General features: G+C 39.9%; 4 protein-coding genes across 5 annotated transcripts in view; 2 read left to right on the top strand and 2 right to left on the bottom strand.

Moving 5' to 3' along the window:
* Nucleotides 1–20,994, bottom strand: part of LOC143277663 (conserved oligomeric Golgi complex subunit 8-like) — a 48,118-nt gene extending 27,124 nt beyond the window's left edge. Inside the window, exons 1-3 of one of the 2 annotated variants that reach the window (XM_076582570.1) lie at nt 20,853–20,994; nt 20,444–20,518; nt 3,102–3,173 (exon numbers count right to left, since the gene is read on the bottom strand). In XM_076582570.1, coding sequence (XP_076438685.1) covers nt 3,102–3,173; nt 20,444–20,510 — 139 coding nt within the window. In that variant the 5' untranslated portion in view covers nt 20,511–20,518; nt 20,853–20,994. Of the gene's footprint in view, nt 1–3,101; nt 3,174–20,443; nt 20,636–20,852 lie in introns of those variants that run through there. The other variant, XM_076582571.1, reaches the window with a different exon arrangement.
* Nucleotides 222–1,980, top strand: LOC143277341 (uncharacterized; the record flags this gene model as incomplete). Its single annotated transcript, XM_076582128.1, has 3 exons — nt 222–299; nt 1,160–1,269; nt 1,977–1,980. Coding segments are annotated over 3 exons (192 nt in total), but the record flags the coding sequence as incomplete, so codon positions are not given.
* On the bottom strand, nt 12,208–16,255 carry LOC143277522 (xyloside xylosyltransferase 1-like). The gene is made up of 2 exons (XM_076582390.1): nt 15,775–16,255; nt 12,208–13,207 (listed from the first exon to the last, which is right to left on the bottom strand). The coding sequence occupies exons 1-2, from the start codon at nt 16,225–16,227 to the stop codon at nt 12,530–12,532; spliced, it is 1,131 nt and encodes a 376-aa protein (XP_076438505.1). The 5' UTR covers nt 16,228–16,255; the 3' UTR covers nt 12,208–12,529.
* LOC143277664 (glutathione hydrolase 1 proenzyme-like) overlaps nt 20,669–22,877 on the top strand; it is a 74,145-nt gene continuing 71,936 nt past the window's right edge. Inside the window, exon 1 of the mRNA XM_076582572.1 lies at nt 20,669–20,808. Coding sequence (XP_076438687.1) covers nt 20,723–20,808 — 86 coding nt within the window. The 5' untranslated portion in view covers nt 20,669–20,722. The remainder of the gene's footprint in view (nt 20,809–22,877) is intronic.

The following is a 22,877-nucleotide window of genomic DNA, read 5'->3' as shown; positions in this document are numbered from 1 at the left end:
CCTTTACCCAATCATATCATCTGTTACTGTACCTTTACCCAATCACATCATCTGTTACTGTACCTTTACCCAATCACATCGTCTGTTACTGTAGCTTTACCCAATCACATCATCTGTTACTGTACCTTTACCCAATCACATCATCTGTTACTGTACCTTTACCCAATCACATCATCTGTTACTGTACCCTCTACCTGATCACATCATCTGTTACTGTACCTTTACCCAATCACATCATCTGTTACTGTACCCTCTACCTGATCACATCGTCTGTTACTGTACCTTTACCCAGTCACAGCGTCTGTTACTGTACCTTTACCCAATCACATCATCTGTTACTGTACCTTTACCCAATCACATCATCTGTTACTGTACCTTTACCCAGTCACAGCGTCTGTTACTGTACCTTTACCCAATCACATCATCTGTTACTGTACCTTTACCCAATCACATCGTCTGTTACTGTACCCTCTACCTCATCACATCGTCTGTTACTGTACCTTTACCCAATCACATCGTCTGTTACTGTACCTTTACCCAATCACATCATCTGTTACTGTACCCTCTACCTGATCACATCATCTGTTACTGTACCTTTACCCAATCACATCGTCTGTTACTGTACCTTTACCCAATCACATCATCTGTTACTGTACCTTTACCCAATCACATCGTTTGTTACTGTACCTTTACCCAATCACATCATCTGTTACTGTACCTCTACCTGATCACATCATCTGTTACTGTACCCTCTACCTCATCACATCATCTGTTACTGTACCTTTACCCAATCACATTATCTGTTACTGTACCTTTACCCAATCACATCATCTGTTACTGTACCCTCTACCTCATCACATCGTCTGTTACTGTACCTTTACCCAATCACATCGTCTGTTACTGTACCCTCTACCTGATCACATCGTCTGTTACTGTACCTTTACCCAATCACATCATCTGTTACTGTACCCTCTACCTGATCACATCATCTGTTACTGTACCTTTACCCAATCACATCATCTGTTACTGTACCTTTACCCAATCACATCATCTGTTACTGTACCCTCTACCTCATCACATCGTCTGTTACTGTACCTTTACCCAATCACATCGTCTGTTACTGTACCTTTACCCAATCACATCGTCTGTTACTGTACCTTTACCCAATCACATCATCTGTTACTGTACCCTCTACCTGATCACATCGTCTGTTACTGTACCTTTACCCAATCACATCATCTGTTACTGTACCCTCTACCTGATCACATCGTCTGTTACTGTACCTTTACCCAATCACAGCGTCTGTTACTTTACCCTCTACCCAATCACATCGTGTGTTACTGTACCCATTACTCAATCACATCATCTGTTACTGTTCCCGTTACCCAATCACATCGTCTGTTACTGTACCCATTACCCAATCATATCATGTGTTACTGTACCCCTTTCGTAATACCCAATCACATCGTCTGTTACTGTACCCTTTAGTTATACCCAATCACATCATCCCTTGCTGTGCCGTTCACTCAAACACACCATCCCTTGCTGTAAGTACCCTTTACCCATGGGCTGTCCACAACCAATCACATCGTCTGTTACTGTGCCCTTTACCCAATCACATCATCCCTTGATGTGCTGTTCACCCAACCACACCATCCCTTGCTGTAAATACCCTTTACCCAAACACATCATCTCTTCCTGTGCTGTTTACCCAATCACATCTGCATTACTGTCCCTTGCACCCAATCACAGCATATGTCACTGTACTGTTTGTTTATCCTGTCTTATCAGATGATCTGTAACTATGTGGTTTATCCAATCTAATCAGATGATCTGTAACTATGTGGTTTATCCTGTCTTATCAGATGATCTGTAACTATGTGGTTTATCCTGTCTTATCAGATGATCTGTAACTATGTGGTTTATCCAATCTAATCAGATGATCTGTAACTATGTGGTTTATCCTGTCTTATCAGATGATCTGTAACTATGTGGTTTATCCTGTCTTATCAGATGATCTGTAACTATGTGGTTTATCCAATCTAATCAGATGATCTGTTATGGTGTGGTTTATCCAGTCAAATCAATCATGTAATCCATTATGTGGTTTATCCAATCTAGCCAGATCATCTGTTACTGCACTGTTTGTCCAGCCTAGCCAATCAAGTGTTCTGTTATTGCACTGTTTACCCAAGTCAGCCAATCACATGATCCTTTACTGTACTCTCTATCCGATCCAACATTTCAAATGATAAGTAACTGTACCATAACGGTTTATCCAATCCAACCAATCAAAGGATTAGTTATTGTACAGCTAATCAAATACAACCAACTGGATTGTCTGTTACTGTATGGTTTATCCAACACAGTCAATCAGATTGATGGTCCCTTACTGCATGGCTTATCCACAACAATCAACTCACATGTGCCTGGCCATCTGTTCTTCTCTATGAATTGATACAAAACATGAACTGTACATTATCAGCTATCATACTGTTTCTCTTTATTCTCATTCTGTTTCTTCCACACACACCTAAGAAATGCAATAGATATTGTGTTTGTATGTTCTTGTGAGTGCATGCTGTGCATGCGTGTGTGTGTGTGTTTGCATGCGTGTGTGTGTGTGAAGGAGAGAGAGAGAGAGAGAGAGAGAGAGAGAGAGAGATTATTAGGAGAATGTGTGTGTGTGCGTGTGTGCGCGTGCGTGCATGTGTGTGTGTGTGTGTGAGACAGAGTTCTTTTGAGCCCCAAACAGTTGACATGACTGGTGAATGATATTTCATTTCTTCAGAAAGTTCATATTCCTAAATAAATATACAGTTGACTTTTTTATTTCAGGTCAGAAATCTGCTTGTGCCTGGCGAGCCAATAACGTTTTTTTTTTGTTTTGCCCCTTGCATTGAACTTGAAGGTTATATTTTTTATATTGGAACATCATCACCATCATTATCAGTATTTTTCACAGTTCATACATACCACTGTAGATGAAGAACACCATTAACACAATAACTTGAATAAGCTATCGCAGAGTACTACAGTGAAGAACCTGCAAGCAGGCAAAAGGTTTCAGCAAGAAAACAGAGCCTGTAGCTAATACTGACCCAGTTTTTGCACTCCATAAGAGCTGAGTTCCACCAGGTACTTCACAAACTCTGGGCTTTCCTGCCAGTTGTCTGGAAAAACACACACACACCAACTTCTAGGTGATACTCAATTTCAGCATCCTAACCCAGCTTCTGTCATCACTCAATCCACACAACTTTCACAATGATGGACACAGGACACATGCACGATATACACAAGAATTCACACAGGCATGTCAAGTTCACGGTTCATTCACGGCTTTAATTACAAATTTCAGAAATTTTTGAAAATATGACAACCTTTAACACATACAGGGCCAGATGAATCACAGGACATTTTGAGTGCCAGCATTTCTAACTTTCAAACCTAAGTTGTTTTTTGAAGACTTTTACTAAGACACTTTAAATATGAATGTTATTTTTGTTCATAATCTTTATCAAAAAGCTTAACAACCTGTAAGAACCTGAAGATGCCGTGACACAAAAAAGACATGACATGCAAAACAGTAAAGTAACTGGAGGGGATGCTCGCTAATCACTGATCTGTAATAAAATGATTGTCGTCGACACCGGTGTAGTATCCCAGATTGTCCCCCACCTGGAAACGTTCCTGGGGGACAAACTGACCGCTGGAAATGTCCCCCGGGGACTTTCTCACCACTCATAATGTCCCATGTGTGTGTACTTGTTAGTGAGAAGGCGGGGGGCGAGAATGTCTGTGAGTCTGATCATGTATTTCTGTGTCCGTGTCTGTTTTCTTGTTTAAAGCCAGCATGTAAGCCGGCGTATAAGTGTATACATCCAGTTGTATGCCTTACAAGCATATGAATATGAGTATAACAATTATTTTACATTATTTGGGTTCATGCTTATGAATATAACAAGTATTTTACACGTTCGCTCATGTGTATGTGTAGGTGCGTGTGCGTGTGCTTCTGTCAGTGAGTCTGTGTGTGTGTGTAGAGGACCGTGTTTTGACTGCTGACACGACTAACACCAATATAGTTACACACATATACACACAGGTACACACACACACACACACAAGCACACGTGTGCGCGTGCCCACATGACCTACACCGATATAGGTACAGACTCATACATATGGGCGCGCACGTACACACATACACATGTACACGCACGTACACACACCGCGCGCTCGCAGATGTAGCAAATGTTCTGCTGGAGAAAAGCTGGGCGTGTGAGGACATTTTCAGGGTAAGGGGGGCATTTCAAAACGAGGCTAAAATGCAAAACGGAACATTTTGGCCGCTGAAAATGTCCACACGGGACATTATGAACAGTGAGAAAGTCCCCAGGGAACATTTCCAGTGGTAAAATTGTCCCCTGGGGACATTTCCGGGTGGCGGACAGTCTGGGATGCTACACTGGGCTTCCAAGACATCTCCTGCAAACGCAATGTTCAATCAGAACCGACATTACCAAACACCACTGCAACAGTGCAGGGTCTCCTCTGGTGTGTGGCCTCCCGGCAACCTAGCATTGGTAGTTATGTGTGGATAGAGATGGGACTGCAGTAGATATACCCAGGTACAGCTGTGTATGTGGGACTTGGAATGTACAGGTTAGTTCAAATCCATTGATTCAAAAGTAAATATGAACAATGGGTTTGTTTCCACAAATATTTAATAAAACACTGTGTGCAGAGGTGTGTGTGTGTGTGTCTGTGTGTGTGTGTGTGTGTGTGTGTGTGTGTGTGTGTGTGTGTGTGTGTGTTTGTGTGTGTGTGTGTGTGTTTGTGCGTGTGTGTGTGTGTGTGTGTGTGTGTGTGTGTGTGTGTGTGTGTGCGTGTGTTTGTGTTTGTGTGTGTGTGTGTGTGATGTCTTTGACTAAGCATGAGTGATTGAATAATATGGATATGTGATGAATGTAATATGTGTAAGATAAAGTGTGTGCGTGTGTGTGTGTGTGCGTATGTGCGCACACGCATGCAACCAATTTTGGGTTGTTGTTGCTGTTACTACTGTTATTGTTGTGCGTGCGTGCGTGTTTGTGTGTGTGCTTTTTTCATGAATGTATGTGACGACAGGAGAGAGAGAGAGAGATAGAGACATACAAACACAGAGAGGGACAGACAAAGTGAGAGACAGAGACAGAGAGCAAGAGAGAGAGAGAGAGAGAGAGGTATAAGACTGAGGAAGGAGTGGAAACCAGTGTGTATAAAAATGTTTGCAGCTACATTTCTCACTGGGTAAAACTTACAGAACTGTCCAATTCTGTGGGAAAATATCCTTCAAAAATAAAAGAAAGTATTACAATATTTATTTCTTTACTAAATATCAAATGTTCATCCTTTATTTTATTTATTCATTTATTTTCAGTTTTAAAATGCACTTAAAAAACAACAACAGTCTATCAAACTCAAAATGTATCAACTAAACAAAAAGAAAACACACTGAATTTTGTTTTTGCTTTATTCAATTCCTTCTGATTTCATACCACACAAATCTTTTAAATGGCATTTATTACTATTAGTATTATTAATAATTCAAATTAAAGCAGATCTCACATGTGCGTTTCACATTAAAACAAAGTGTAAAGGTATTTTTTCAATAGAAAAACACCTCAAAAACAACTAGCGATCATCATCAGTGTTCCTTTATTACTATCATTGTTACTAATTCAAATTAAACAAGATCTCTCCAGCGTATATGCACTTCACATTAAAACAAAGTATATAGAGATTTCTTCAATAGAAAAAACACCTCGAAAACAACTAGGGATCATCATTATTGCTGCTTTATTCCTATTGTTGCTGCTTACAGTCCAGCCGACTGCACAGGATGTATCCGGACAGAAAACGCTGTCAATGTTGGTCCCGCACAGCCCAAAAAGGAAGAAAAAACCCCAAAACCTGGAAAAACACTTGGCTGCATAATTATCACCATACAGCCAACCAAGCCACCAATCCACCAACCACTTGGGCAATGAACTCTTCATCATTAGCTAGATGGTACATCATTCATCCTTACTAATCAATTGAAAAAGTAAACACAGAACATACTTCAAAAATTGCAACTGTGTATTCGCCAGACGGTGCATCAAAAAGTAAACATTGAGCAAAAATTGCTTCTTTGTTCCAAAAATGCATTAAATGTATCTTTTTTGCCACAGAACAGACCAACGAAAATGAATGAAACAATTTTTTTTTTTTTTTTAAAGAAAAAAGAAATCAATGTTATAAAGAAATGAGTAAGTCTTCATGTATAGGTAGAATACAGAAAAAAATGTACATTAAAATTTTTTTTTTTTTAAACCAAGAAAAAGATTACATGGAAGGCTCTATGATGTGAATAGTAATAATAATAATAAAAAAAAAGGTTCATACAAAATGGCAAAACTTCCATATGATCCCCCAATCCAAATTACATGACTGGCTGCTAACCCAGCAGTCACAAACTGATATAACGTGGGATAAATTGGAATCATCAACTGGTCATCCATATAAATATTACAAAGCACATGATTTAAAAAGTGACGTGGAAGTCTGGGTATGACAGATTCAAGGTAAAAAAAAACATACAATGGCACAAGAGCAAAATAAGAGAGCAATCTCTCCACGAACTGCACACACACACACACACACAGTGCGTGCATGTGCACACCACACACATACACAGACACTGACACAGTCACACACATACACACAGTGCGCGCATGTGCACACCACACACATACACAGTCACACACACACACACAGTGCGCACATGTGCACACCACACACATACACACACACTGACACAGTCACACACACACACAGTGCGCACATGTGCACACCACACACACTGACACACACACACACACACAGTGCGCACATGTGCACACCACACACATACACACACACTGACACAGTCACACACACACACACAGTGCGCGCATGTGCACACCACACACATACACAGTCACACACACACACACAGTGCGCACATGTGCACACCACACACATACACACACACTGACACAGTGACACACACACACACACAGTGCGCACATCACACACATACACACACACTGACACAGTGACACACACACACACACAGTGCGCACATGTGCACACCACACACATACACACACACTGACACAGTGACACACACACACACAGTGCGCACATGTGCACACCACACACATACACACACACTGACACAGTGACACACACACACACACAGTGCGCACATGTGCACACCACACACATACACACACACTGACACACACAGTGTGCAAATGTGCACACCACACACATACACACACACTGACACACATACACACACACACACAGTGCGCACATGTGCACACCACACACATACACACACACGGACACAGTGACACACATACACACACACAGTGCGCACATGTGCACACCACACACATACACACACACTGACACAGTGACACACACACACACACAATCTTCCTCCATTCCCCAGCGTCTCATCACACTGTTATCTAACACACCATTCAAAATCAAACAAAGCTGCTGAATCAAAATACAAACTGTTCACAGACAGGTATTTCCAAGAGACTGCACAACAAAAAACAACCAGAACACCAATGATAACACCTTACCAATCAACTTCTCATTGAGCTAGAACACAGCATAAAGCCTGAAAAAAATAGAGAATGGAGTATGGATTTGTGTGATGTTTCAGATTTGTTGTTGTTGAGAACATGGATACAGAGACCAGGCAATATACATTTGGAAAATACTTATCACACTAGGCGCTGGAAGAAAAATCAACAACAAAAACTGCTGGCTGAAAGTGTTAATATCCATTCTCACCACCACAGATTCCTGCAGTTTGTCGTGCCGGGAAGCAAATGCAAGTTAATTCAAGTAAATTCATAAAACTTTGGAAGGGTTTTGACTTGTTATTACACCTGGAACTACCATGCCAGTATGCTGAAGTTATATCTCATCCTGTTAGATTATTATCATTATATAATCAATCTTCAGATTTATCTTTGATGTGTTTCTGGTGTGTTGGACTAAGCAGTGATTCCGTGTATACATACGGTTACTGTATCCTCCACACGCCAAAAGGATTACATTTGTTCTGTGAATCTTTCTGAGGAAGACCACTCTATATATTAAGTGTTTGTTTGTTTGTTTTTTAAGTTCTTTTTTATTTTTATTATTTTTTTCCTCAGTTGCATGCAAGTTCTCCAACTGTCCAAGTTCTTTCTTTTCTTTTTTTTTTCCTCTCTCCTTTTTGAAATGCTGCATGAGATTCTACACTAGCTGAAAAAATCAAAGAAGGAAAAAGGAAAAAAAAAGGGTGTACGCACGCACACACACACACACAAACACAAGCAAAATTCTTTATTTTTCCCGATTGATGGACAATTCTTTTGAAGTCATTCTTCTCATTCAGTCATTGGTATTGTCAATTCACTGCAAGGTGATTTAGAAATGTACACATTCATTAATTTCAACACACACATAGACCCTCATACAATATTTTGTACTTATTAGTGTTCTACAATTGCTTAAATTTGTCTGTTTTTTTGTTTGTGTTTTTTTTCAATTTGGTGTGTGTGTGTGTGTGTGTGTATGCGTGCGTGTGTGCTTGTGTGTGTGTGTGTGTGTGTGTGTGTGTGTGTGTGTGTGTGTGTGTGTGTGTGTGTAATGCTCTATAGTGTGTTGCTTTCTGGTGTGTGTGTGTGTGTGTGTGTGAGAGAGATTTCCAAGGATTCCTGATTGTTTACTTTGCATGCCAGCATGCTTGCTTGTGTTGATGTGTGTGTGGCAGCTTGTCATGCAGTTCACATGGAATGAGTTGTAATTACGACAGAGGACCGATATAAATGGCACAGGATGATAACCCATTAAACTGACAAGTTCCAAGACTGATCCAAACATTTCTGCGCATCTGATCAATGGCACTACTGCAAAAACCAAACCCAGCCAACCAAACAACAACAGGACAGTGATTTTCAAGAAAACAACAAAACATACCTGTCTACACTGATGAAAGCGATTGTCAATGCCTTGGGCCTCACAAAAATACACAACGCAAGACCTTAAGCAATATAATATCATGCATTTCCAAAGCACCCATATAATATCATACATTACCTAAGCAAAGTCCAAGTAAACAGTTCAAGAAGATGTCTCTTTACTTTAACTTTTAACCCTTTTCAACTCTCAACTGGTCTATATTACTCAGCTCACACACTCAGCTCTTGCAATACTGCATTGGAACTTCTGTGGTTTAAGACAAGGGAGGTAATCCGAGTCTATCTGAAACAAATATTGTCTATCTTAATTTCTGTTGTTAAAATCTTATATCCTTCTTGCCCAATTCCAAGAGACACTGACTTAAAAAAAGTGAATTAAAAAAATGAAAATAACAGAAAATGGCTATATCTTTATATTGTTATTTTCCTTTATTATTGGAAAATTTCTAAAATAAACACTTGCGAGCTGAGTAACTTTAAAATACAAAGACATTCATTGAATTAATCCAACATATTTGAATGGCTTATCAAAATTGTTCATCAAAGTACCGACATTTGAGACTAATACACTGTAGTCAGCGAACTGTTTCAGTTTAACATTTTCATGACCTGTACATTGTAATTCATGTCATACAAAATGAAACAAAATACCTTCCTCACCACCATCATCACTCCCTCCCCCCACCACAAAAAGATCACAGATTTCAAGGTGTTTGAAAATGTTTCTAAACACTGCCCAGATGCATAACAATAACACAAACTGATGCATTTACACATGAATGTTACAAAACCATTTTTATTTGAAAAAACAAAACAAAACAAACAAAAAAACATGTCCCTTAGCAAGCAACAATATCCTAAGTACTATATCAAATGAACATGACCATCTACACCAAGTTCCAGCATTAAAATCAAAATAACGGTGCCACAGACTGATGGCGTGGGGCAGTGAGGGATAGGGAGAGAGAGGAGGGTAGAGGAAGGGAGAGAGCCAGAGTATTTCAAGCTGACTGGAAAATCCAGGGAGGGGAAAGGGGGGGTGGCACAAAATGGCAATGCTATACTTGGGGGGCAGCCCAGACAACGGCAGTGGAGACATCTGGTGGGGGCCTTATATACCACAAGGAATGATGAGAATTAACAAAAAAAAAACCCATAAAAAATATCTCTGGCTGCCAAGTGACCAAAAAGCTAATGTGGAGTGATGGCCTAGAGGTAACGCGTCCGCCTAGAATACAGAGAATCTGAGTGCACAGGTACGAATCACGGCTCAGCTGCCAATATTTTCTCCCCCTCCACTAGACCTTGAGTGGTGGTCTGGACGCTAGTCATTTGGATCAGACAATAAACAGAGGTCCTGTAAACAGCATGCACTTAGCGCACGTAAAAGAACCCATGGCAACAAAAGGGTTGTTCCTGGCAAATTTCTGTTAAAAAAAATCCACTTCGATAGAAAAAACAAATAAAACTGCACGCAGGAAAAAATTAAAAAAAAAACAGGTGGTGCTGTAGTGTAGCGACGCGCTCTCTCCCTGGGGAGAGCAGCCCGAATTTCACACAGAGAAATCTGTTGTGAAAAAAAGAAAAAAGAAAAAAAAAGGGAGTACAGTTTTGCGCAGTAATGCTTTGCACCCTATCAGCGCAGCTGCACTGCAGTTTCTATGGACTGGCCCTACAACAGCTGAATGCACTATTGAAGTCATACTTCATGCACAATGCACACATCATGCTCAATCCCCTCAAAATACCAGCGAACACCACAGCGGCTAACTACAAGCTAAAAGTAAAACTTCAAAAAGCACTGAGTGGTAATACCACTAATTGAGAAAGTGAAACTGAACATTCTCACTGCAATCAAGTTAGTGCAAGGGAAGCAACTGGGTGTTACAGGTGAGTCAGTATTTGGGATACAGTGTTCAAACAAACAAACAAAAACCGAAAGAAAAACAACATCTACTACTTATACAGTAAAATACATAAAATAGAGTAATTTAAAATGGAATGGAATGGAATAATGTAACTGTATTAGTGTATACATTTAAAGTTGATGCAAAACTGTTGGACAAGTTTGATTTACAAAAATGGGAAATTTATTTTTTTTTTTTTTTTTTTTTTAAGAAAGAAAAACAAAAACCAACACATTCATTTACTTTAAATTTCAAAGTAATTAAATGCTTCTTTTTTTTCTTTTCTTCTTTAAAAAACAAATTTGTTCCCACTTTTTACAGCCATAAAAAGTGCACGATTACATCTCCCACTGAAATAAAAGAGACAAGTTACTTTCCCACTTTCACTGTCAGTCATGCTCCAGGCTGCACCTTAAAAAAGGACCCCAGACCGTAAATCTACCTGTGCATTTCATCTCGTGTTTTTCTTCAGTTCTCATTCTTGGACCAAATGTGACTGCATGCGCATCCATGGTGGCAAGAACAGGAGGGGGTAGGGGTGGTGGAGGAGATGGGAGGATGGGGGGGTGGGTGGGGGGTTGAGGGCAGGGGAAGTGTTTGGAATCCATTTTTGAGCAGTAACTGAAACTGACAAACCCAGTGACAAACGCAATACCTCTCACTCCTGGTTAAGTGAACAAAGAGGCCAAACAGACAAAAGCTCACATAATCAGTGAGTCTCCTGTTGTTTTTTCTTCTTCAAGGAAATGATGTGCAGAAACTGTTCTTGAAATGAGTGAAAACTCTGCAAGTCATCTTGTCATTCACTGACCATGTCAATATGAACACACACACATGTGTGTGTTACTGTGTGTGTGTGAGATTGTAACAGTGAAAATATGCAAAATGCACCATGCCATGACACACAAAATTTAAAAGTAACTTGGACTTTCAAGAAGACAACATGTGCACATTTTCCAACACACACTGCGTCACAATTAAATTTGAACTTCTATGGCCAGGAGAACAATATTATAAATCACATTACCTACACAAATATTTGCTTGTAATTGATTTATCCACTTATTATTATCGAAACTGGCCAAGGTTACCACCAATCAACACAAGCTGCTGAGCAACCCATTCTTCCAACCTTTTGAAAAACAGGGAATTCAAATTGTAATTTGTGCACACATTAACTCTGGGGTAAAAAACAAAACAAAACAAAAATATTAGAGACGATATTACAGGACATTAAGAGAGCAAGGAAAAAAAATCTTTCCTGTCACTCCTTTGTCAATGGTGTGTTGCAGTTTCCATGGTAAACAGACCAAGGGAAAAAACCCTTCCTCTCACTCCTTCGTCAATGGTGTGTTGAAGCTACCATGGTAAACCATAAAGACAGCAAGGGAAAAAACCCTTCCTCTCACTCCCTAGTCAACAGTGTGTTCCAGTTTCTATGGTAAACAAAGCAAGGGTGAAAAAAACCCTCTCACTAATTAGTCAACAGTGTGTTGAAGCAACCATGGTAAACGGAGAAAAAGGGACCAAAAAAAACCAAACCCACCCAAAACAACCTCGCTTTCAATCGTCAGGAATGGGCGTATTGCAGTTGCCATGGTACACACTGATCGGCCCATGACAAGCGAAGTAGCTGTCAAACACATCCTTGTAGCCGTTGTCCCTCCACCACCGACACAGCTGTCGGTTCCACCCACATGGCAGAACAAAGAACAGCTCCTCATTCTCCAAAGACACCAGTGTGTAGAAATCCTGGTCCCCCAGGTGCCCTTTATACAAGTACTTTTTCGACAACGACTGAATCATGTCCGTGTCCAACATAGTGTTGTAACGCTCTGATCGTCGCAGCCGATCCAAATCCAGTAACAAAACTCCACTGTTGAACCCCGGAAGACCTTCCGGTGGCGGGGAGCCTGCACGTGTGTTCGGGTGAGACTGTCGGTACATGGACAACACATGACGGTAGACCGGTTGGTTTTCGTGAGCAATCCCTATCACGTTAGACGGGAGGAAGCGATCGAAAAGGTCGTTGAGGCGTCGGATGTCGTCCTTGAACTTGAGGTCGGCGTCAAGCATGATGAGTCTGTGGAGAGAGGGCGGGGCCAGGCGGTGGATGGCGGTGGAGAGGTAGAAGAGGGTGTGGGTGTAGTAGCTGTCGGAAGTGGAGCTGAAGTGTTGCTGCAGGGTACTGATGGTGTCCCGCATCCCTTCACCCAGCCCCTGCACGTCAATGTGGTGCACCTGTCCACAGGTAAACACACTCATTAGTAACAGGTAGGATGCATAATGATAATTACATTTATACAGTGCTAGTATTGTAATAATAATTATATAATTATTCATAGCGCTAATAACAATACAACTATATGTTTATACAGCACTAGTAGTAAAGCTAAAACATTTACAAGGCACTAACAATAAAACATTCATAGAGCACTAACAATAATAATAATAATAATACATTTACATAGTGCTTTAAACCTCTCAAAGCACCTTACCATAACAGGTAAGACACAAAGCACATAAAAACAAACTCTCTAAGTTGACTAACACACACACACACACAAGATACATACACACATAAAACATGCATCAAACTAAGATTATAAGAAACAGATGCTGATCCATAAAATATACATATGGAATAAAATGCCTCAATTATAAAGAGATTGCTTGAAAAGGACCGCTTTAAGATTTGTTTTAACCCTTTTGCTGCCAGGAAAATAAGATTTAAGTGAAATCTATTTGCCAGGGTTTTTTTCCACAAAAAACGGGTAAAAATTTTCAAAAAATTCTGTGCTCTTTGTTATTGGTGATAGACGTATAAAAGTATACATTTTCTGAAAGGTAAATGAATAAAGAATACAAAACATATGATGTTTTCCCATTTCATATATTTTTAGTGACATGCTGTTGTTTTGAAATCAGTGTTTTGTTTTTTGTCACATTTCAACTTGTTCATTACAAACATTAGTCAGGTAATTTGCACTAAAATATTTTTTCTGGACAAATGGATATCTGCACACACAAAATCATACAAGAACAACCACAATGAAAAAATAAGAAGAAAAAAAGAGATAGATGCATAATGTATTGTGACTTCTCCAAGTGATAATGTGGATGAGAAGCCACGCCCCCTCAGTCTCCACCCCCTCCTCTTCACCCCTCTCACACGGTCACTTTATCCAGTTCTCATCAGACCGTGTTGGCTGAGTGCCAAGAAAATCGCACACACGGTGTCCTGCTAATAATTCAGTCACTTTATGTCATCTGCTAAACCTGTACAGCCGGCATCACTCACTGAAAGTCGTATCTTGGCCACTCTCTTGATTGCTTCCTTTATTTTCTATCAAATCGTCCTATAAATGTTCATCACTGTCTTGTCCTTTGAATTTATGCTTCAATTCTTTCTGAGCATCAGCTAATGAAAGCAATCTTGGTCGATTTAGTTCGCCACGATTGCATGTCTTGAGCACGGCGTCAGTCCGACATTTTGTTGAGCGAGTGAGGAGAGAAGCCAGGCAAACACTGCGGCCAGTAACCCAACCAAAACATTCAAATAAAGGACTGCCTCATGACGTTGATGGTGTTTCTAGCTATGAATAGAACCCAGAAAGATTCCCCAAGCTAAAGCTACCAGCATTTTTGTCAATGAACTGAATGCAAAGCAGGGAAAAGTCAGAATAATTTGATGACGAGTTATCTCATCATTGTAGCAGCGAAGCATACATGCTTGCAATGACAAGTTATCTCATCATATAGGCAGCCTAGGGGTTAAAGAATATGACTATGAGCAAAAGTCTGCAATGGACTTATAAAGCAAAAAAGATTCCAAGTTTCTACTAAAAGAATGTTCTGGTCTGTTTAATTTGTAAACTCAAATCATAATGCTTGTCAACTAATAATATGTATGCACTCTCTCTGTCTCTCTCTGACACTCATACACATACAGTGGAATCCATGTAGTTCAACACACACGCACCAACATTTTATCACACACACACACACACACACACACAAATGCATGAACACTCTTTCTCTATATTTGTATCTTGCCTAAGGAGGCAACAAAAAACAAAAACAAAAAACAAAACAAAACCATCCTGTAACTTTGGTGTTAAGTTTTGTCTTGTTTCTCCAGACCTCCAATTGAACAAAAGTTTTAGACATAGCAATTCAACAACAAAATATTTACAGTTAATCACAACAGATCTAGCCATATGCCTCATTCTGAACAAATTTCAATGCCTATGTACACAGTGACACATTCACATGGACTAAACCAACATAACTTGTACATGAGTCCAGTATAATGATGCACTGTATCAATTTGCATTTGTACAGAATGTGATATTTCCTTTAAAGGTTCACTCCTCACACTGCAACTGTATCGTGTATGAATAAACTGACTTTCAACAGAAGTTGTTGACACTTGTTGTGTCCTATTCTTCATCAAAACAAAATATTATGTTAACATTTTCCAGAAAAGTTGTCCTCCTTTTAAGTAGAAATGTCTGCTGAGCAGAAATCGGTCTGTTGAGGAAATGTCTGGATATGGCTCAGTTTTAATGGCTATCTTTAAGTATTTATTGTTGTTGTTGTTTTGTCATATTATTTTTTACACTGCTGAGCACAAAATAGTCAAAATAACACTTAACTTTATCTTCTCCATGCAACCCCCTCCCCGACTCCGTCTCCTTAGATTTAGTTCTTTACAGGACTGGAAACAGCGATTCAAAGAAAGCAACCAAATGTCTAGCAACCAGTTTCACCATTTTGTTTTCTATTTACCGTAATGCAATTCTTACCTCCACGTTTTTCTTCTGAAGACCGCTCACAATGTCGTCTGCGATTTCTCGGCTTTCAGCGTCTCCAGCAATGAACAGCACGATATGAGCAGACGAAAATGCCGACATGGAAGTCACACACGTTCGGAATTTGGTCTGCAAGTTGGCGTTGTGCCTGGCTTTGCAGAATGGGATCATTACAAACACCGAGTCTGTTGGACTGTGCGGAGAGTTCGTCCAGTTCCACATTGCGTGCAGCTGTTGTGTGTTTTGTGTTTTGAACACGTCACTTTCTCTTTCTGTCTGTTCAAATGGTCTTTTCCTGGTTTGGTCAAACCTTTGAACTGTCTCATCCAGGTCGTTTCTCGACGCAGGAACGTCAGTCTGACTGACCGTGACATAACCATACAGCTTATACAGTATGAAAACAACGACGGTAACGACCAACAAAATCCTCGCGATTAATTTTAACATCAAGCGAATCTCAAGAGATTGTATGCGAGTCGCCATGTTGTTACGTTGGGCTTATCTCCCTTCCAATTTTTACGACACCAGCGATGCAATGACTTTCAAAGACACAGGCGCTGTAACACTGATGTTGGGGATGCAATACCACATCTGCCAAGCAAGCAGATGCCTGACCAGCAGAGTAACCCAACGTGCTTAGTGTATGTGTGTGTGTGTGTGTTTAGTTTAGTTTTAATGTCTTTTCACTGTGATATTGCACAAGTACAAAAAAAAGAAAAAAGAAAAAAAAAGTATGTGCCCATAAGAGATAAGAAGAGGTGGTGGGATGACTATATTGAGTAGTGGAAAACGAAGAGCTGAGAAGAACTGTAGTGACAAACAGTGAATTATAACAGTGAGTTAAACATCTATGTAACAGTAGAAAAGCATGCTAATGATAACAAAAATGTGATCAGTTAATGGTAGATACCAACTGGATGTTGAATCAAACATTCAGAAATTTTTTGAAGTAATGAATAATTATTCAAAACATTTCCCATGGACAACTACATGTTTAGTAGAAACTGGTCAGCTAGTTTTTGAAAGAACAGTTGTCTTGTTTTTGGACAAATATGTGGTAGACATTGACTTCTCTTCTGCACAGACACTTTATATTTTTGCAAAATTTAGTTCGAAGGGCATTTGAAAGGAATCAATGAATTAAACTTCCAACTGGTCTTGACTGGGAGACAGATAAATCATTTAAGTAAGCCTTGTGTGTGTGTGTGTGTGTGTGTGTGTGTGTGTGTTCGTTCTGGATCTTCAACTGTTTGGGGTTTTATCTGCTGTTGTTATTTTTTTAAATTTTTAATCCCAAAGAAATCCATTCTCTGCTACTATTCAATCTATTTCTTGTTCGGATTTGGTAGAAGCATCCTGTATGGAAATTAAAAAAGCTGGAGGTTTCTTTTGTTTACAGCATCAATCCATTGTTCCAAGTTATATATGTGTGTGTGTGTGCGCGCGCGCATGCGTAATTTTTTTTAAGCTACTCAGCTTGAAAAAGAAAAATAATGCATATATTGAAAGAACATTGGACTTTAATACTGCAGTCTTACATGGATTCTATTTAACAACATATAACTGAAACATGATAACCTTTCATCTAATTTACATTTTGCATCAATGCAGTGGTTAAGAAATATCTACAATTTTGTAACTTTGTTAGTTTGTAGGTCATTGTCGAAGTCAATGTTCATCTTGAATAGTTGAAAGACTGTACATGTAAGGATGTATACAATGTGAGTTTTTTCCTGTCTGTGAGTTGATTTGTCTAATGATCAAAGTGGATTTTTCCGCAGAATTTTGCAAGGGACAACTCTTTTGTTGCCACTGGTTCTTCTCTGTGTGCTAAGTGCATGCTCCACTTGGTCTAGGGGAAGTTGGAGGGGGAGTAAAAATTACAGTTGATATAAAATTATGGGACTTACACCCATGCACAATCTACTCAGAACTGGGCATATATTTCCATCTAGCTACTGCTCAACTTCGTTTTAATCACCAGCCGCCGTGGCGAAGTGGTTAGCGTCGCAGACTGACGGCTGGGAGGACGCGGGTTTGAATCCCAGCGGAGGTGGGTTTTTCGGCCCGTGGCCGGCTCCTACTCAGAGTTGAGTGTGCTGTGGGCTAAAATGGGGAGACTGGGACCACACAGTTGAGTGTCATCCACTTCAAGGATGCGTCTTTGGGTGTGTTGCTCTAATTACCTGACCAACACTGCAAGTGTCCGTATCTCTCGGGCCTGGTTAACGCCGGGATATCATTATGACAGGAAGCGTAGAGTACAGCCTTGTCACGCAGTCCCAAACCAAAATGGACCTCCATAGCAACACTGTCATCATCGTCATCCTCCTCCTCCTTCATCGTCATCAATATAAAACAAAATAGTCTCAAAGTCTGTGGCCTTTCATGCCCTGCTCTCAAGGTGACCTCAGTTTCGATACCCCTCCACTTCCGTGCTTGGGGTGAGTCCTGTCAATATCGTTGGTGTCGGCAGATTCATGGGTGGTTGTTGTTTGAGGGACGTGGTGGCGGTCTCCACTCTGGGAGGGACGCTCACTCAGTCTGGCTCCGCGACTAAGCCATTATTGTCGTTAGTAGGGGCTTAGTAGGTGGTGTCCTAAGTACGTTAAAACAGAACACGCACCACTGAACACCACCGAAGTGACTCAGCAGCAGTGCAGGGTCTCCTCAGGTGTGTGGCCTCATGGCGACCTAACATCGATGGTTTCCTGTGGACTGCCGATGCTGGAACGGATGAACGCGGGTGTGGCTGTGTATGGGGGAATCTAAATGAGCGGTGTGGGAGTAATGTCACTGAAACTGTGCAGATGATAGGGCAGCAAAAACAACAACAACAAAAAACAAAACAAAAAAAAACACTTCGTTTTAATCACAGTATGCCAACCAGTCTGACATGTATGATGGACTACCAACAGGCATCATCTCACTTGTACTCAGTTTTATCATTTGGCTGGAACTGCAATTAGGCCCGGGACTGTATCGTAATGGTCACAACAACTGCTTGGCCAACTGAGCAAACTTACCGGCTATAACTTGCAACAGTTTGACAAAGTCAGTACAAGGTATTAAATCTCAGTTTTATCAAAATCAGTGTTTGTTACTGCTCATTAAATGTAAAAATCCTCCACACGTGACTGAATATTTACCTGAATAAAAAATCATCTGGTAATGCATGCTTGGAAAGATCTTTCGATGTCATCAACATGTCTGTAGAAATATATATGTATATCATGTGGACAATGTATCCGACAGTATCTGGGAGTGGGAGTATAATCTATGTAAACAGGACCAGTCCCAAAACTGATTCAAGGAATATGAATCACACAAAAGAGGGCTTGGGGCAGACAAACTGATCAACAACAGTTGTTGAGTATTGTCACCATAGTCGAGATTGCTGTTGTTGAAGTTTGTTGAAACTTAATCATGTCAAGTTGGAACTTGGATGCACAGTTCAAACACTTGGCTTTGACAGCATGTTTGACACCTTCCATGTTCAACAGAATTTTAACACCAAAGTTTTCAAGGGGAAAAATCTACTGCTGTGGCTCATCTTAGTTTCTATGCAGTTCCTTCCTTCAGATTTCAGTGTGGTGACACAGTCACCTCAGATTTCACCAACATTTTATACTTTAAACATATTGCAGTCTTGTGGTTATTTTGTGCACTGGCACTGGATTGTGACTTTTCCCTATGATTAAGAACAGCACTGAACAATGACTGGTGTGAACAATGATAGGTGTCTCTTGATCACTGCCATTGGGATGACAGTTCACTGCCATTGCTGGGATGTCTGTTGAGTCCACAGGGGACAATACTGCAGTCATATCACGCTTGCTTTTAAATCTCTCCCCCAGAGAGAATTCCAATGGCCCCAAGTGTAGTCTTTAAATGATTTTGATAGTTATTTTTACATTTCCCTTTTCAATCTTTGTACAGTTATTTTGAAACAGCAAAATGGTTTACCGTTTAGTTGTTACCTGCACATGTTTCCCTCCACTACTATGTTGTACGAACATATTGCATATATGGATTAGAAACCTAGTGCCAAGGAAACAAGACTCTCAGCTAGACCTTAAATGGTGGTCTGGACACTCATCATCTGGATATGATATGACAAACCGAGATCCCATGTGTTGCATGCACTTAATGCATGTAAAAGAACCCAAGGCAGGTCAAAGTTTTGTGGTGGGATGGATAATTTGGTGTTGTGGAAATATTGTCACTTGATAAACACAGCTTAGTTTGTTGAAAGTTGAGCCTGCTTTCACTGATTCAGATGGTTGTGAATATCTGTAATGTTGCCACCAAACAATCTGCAAGTCAACTGACTTGTCTCATGGTTGATCTGATGTCTGTTGAGTTTCAGTGTTAGTGGTTGATTTTAGGAGGCATTTCAAACTGTGCAATACAGTATTAGTCAGTGCCTACTGTGTCTGATTCCACTGAGGTTACTAATGAAAATCAAAAGGAAATGTCTGCAAATTAAATAGTGAAAACAGGTGTGCGCAGGTGAGTTAAATAGTGAAAATAGAGCTTTTTACTAATTTTAGTTTATCTCCACACAGAATTTTATTTACAAATCACTGTCCGAAACAGCAAGCACATGTACTAAAGCAAAACAGAAAATACAGCAACCAGTATACTCCTTTAAAGCATTTACCTGGAAAAGCATCCTTGAAAATCGACGTCAAAATATTTTCATCCTCCACGTCCACCACGTCCGCCATGTCGGCTGCTATGATCAACAAACAAGACTTCAAATCAAAAGAGCTGGAAGGGGGACCATTGGCCAACTTGATCACATTTTCAGTGCAACCGATGACACAGCAGTCCCAGTCCCAGTTCCAGTTCCACAACCTGTGACCCGATAAGTCGTTAAACTCAACTCTACAACCTGTGACAATTCATTGCTGTATTCTATAGCTGTCTGGAAAGTGCCATGGTTAACCGACGTGACTACGTTAACTACTCGCTCCTTCGCGATTCGTATGAGCAGGTGGTCGTCAATGAACAGCGTCGAAAAAGGTAAATCACTGGGAAAAAAAAGAAAAGAAAAAAAAAGAACTCACCGTTAACTGAAACAAAGTTGGTCACAACTCTTGCTCTCAGTAAAACAGTTCAACATTACACAGTGCGAGTTTAGGTTATCGTATGTTTTAACTTAATTCATCTTTCATATGGATTTCTCTTTGATCAACATTAATTAGGCTATATTTCGGCGAAGTTTTGTTGTCAGTAAGTCGCGTTCTGATTGGTGCAAGTCTGGTGCAAAACCTTATTTCCTTGTACTTCATACTTGCTATGCGAAAATTATTCAGCGAAAATTTCAATGTTGGACATATTTTCAATTTAATTTCAGTTAAATTCATTCGGAGCAAAGTAAGACTTGTGGCATTTTAATGCCTGGAACTTAATTGTTTCATGTTACAGTTGTGTGTGTTGTCCCTAATTAACCTGTTTACTACTACCGTGCGCGTGCGCGCGCGTGTGTGTGTGTGTGTAACACAGTGGTGCCTCCTTGAGAAACTGAAACAGAAACTGCTGGTACACTGATCTCATTTTACTAAGTTTAGCATTTACTCACTGGATTTTTTTTTCTCAGTGTGTGTGAAGAGCTCCTTGTATCTTGAGTGAAGACTGGCAACGGGAACAGAATGCTTTATTTAAAATGAAACCTTAATGTTTACAAGTCACTGATTTAAACAAATGACAAACAGAACAATTAACAAATATACTATATAGGGGAAATAGCACAGAGTCAGTTGGAGAGAGACTGCATGCATGTATAGTAGTGCATGGGTGAGAAGTAGCTGTTATTGTTAGTCTTTGAAATGAGTGTAGGTATACAATGTATTCCTGTGCTTAAGAAATATGAAATGCTTGATGAATGTGTTGACATGGATCATATATCAAAACGGTCATACACGTAAAAGCCCACTCGTGTGCATACGAGTGAACGTGGGAGTTGCAGCCCACGAACGCAGAAGAAGAAGAAGAAGGATCATATATCATTTGTTGTCAAAATGTCTGTATTGTAATTTGTTTGCCTTTGAAAGAATAGATTATAGAATTGTCCTTGCAAGGAGGAAAACCAACAAAAAACAAAAAAAGGCATTTGAGGGGTTAACACTTTAACAACTGGTACTAGTTACAGGAAGAGCAAACTCTTCATGAATGTGGTTTCTGTAATAATATTCGTAAGTTGTAGCAGATGATGCAGGGGAGATAATGAGCATGCAACCTTCACCTTTATACGAAAGATCAAAGGTATCAATGTCATTTCCTCTACGCTGGCATGGAACACAGCTCTGCCTTAAACCAATATAAAAAATAATTGCGTATCAAGTATATCATGTATATGGTGTGCTCAGTGAACGCCGCAGTTTCTAATTGTTCTTGTGGAGAGTTGGGAAACATTTTCCCCTTCTTACTAGTAGACCTATTTATTGTTTGTAGATATCTTTTGTTTCATTTTTTATTTGACACTGTTCTTTAGTTGAGCAGACCTATTTATTGTTTGTAGATATCTTTTGTTTCATTTTTTATTTGACACTGTTCTTTAGTTGAGCAGTTTGAGTTTGATACAGATAACTTATCTGGTTTGTTAAGTAATACAATACAATCAGGGCAATGTAAATCACTTTGAATGAGCTATGATAACTTATGTATGTGTGTGTGTGTGTGTGTGTGTGTGTGTGTGTGTAGTTTCAGTTTCTGTTTTTCAAGGTGGCATCACTGCATTCAAATCCATACACACTTCACCATATCTGCTAGGCAGAAGCCTGACAGTGTTTCATGACCCACCGTGCTAGTCCGGCTATGAGTGCATGTGTAGTTGTGTACTTATCAGAATGAATTTCTTCGACAGAATTTTGCCAGGGAACAACATTTATGTTGCCATGGGTTCTTTTCCAGTGCACGCTGCACATGGGACCTTGACTTATCATCTCATCTGAATGACTAGATAGTTATCGCTCAGTTTGATTTTCCAGTCAAATTTTGAAGAAAGGGAGAGAGCGTGAATTGAACCCAGACCCTCTTGTGTTTTAACCATTCTGCCACCTTCCTCCTTTGTCTGTGCAAACTGTTTTAAA

The sequence above is a fragment of the Babylonia areolata genome, chromosome 34 (genome assembly GCF_041734735.1).
Source record: "Babylonia areolata isolate BAREFJ2019XMU chromosome 34, ASM4173473v1, whole genome shotgun sequence".
Lineage (NCBI taxonomy): Eukaryota > Metazoa > Mollusca > Gastropoda > Neogastropoda > Buccinidae > Babylonia > Babylonia areolata.
The sequence above is the reverse complement of the archived record's forward strand: the minus strand, read 5'-3'. Positions and strand labels throughout refer to the sequence as shown.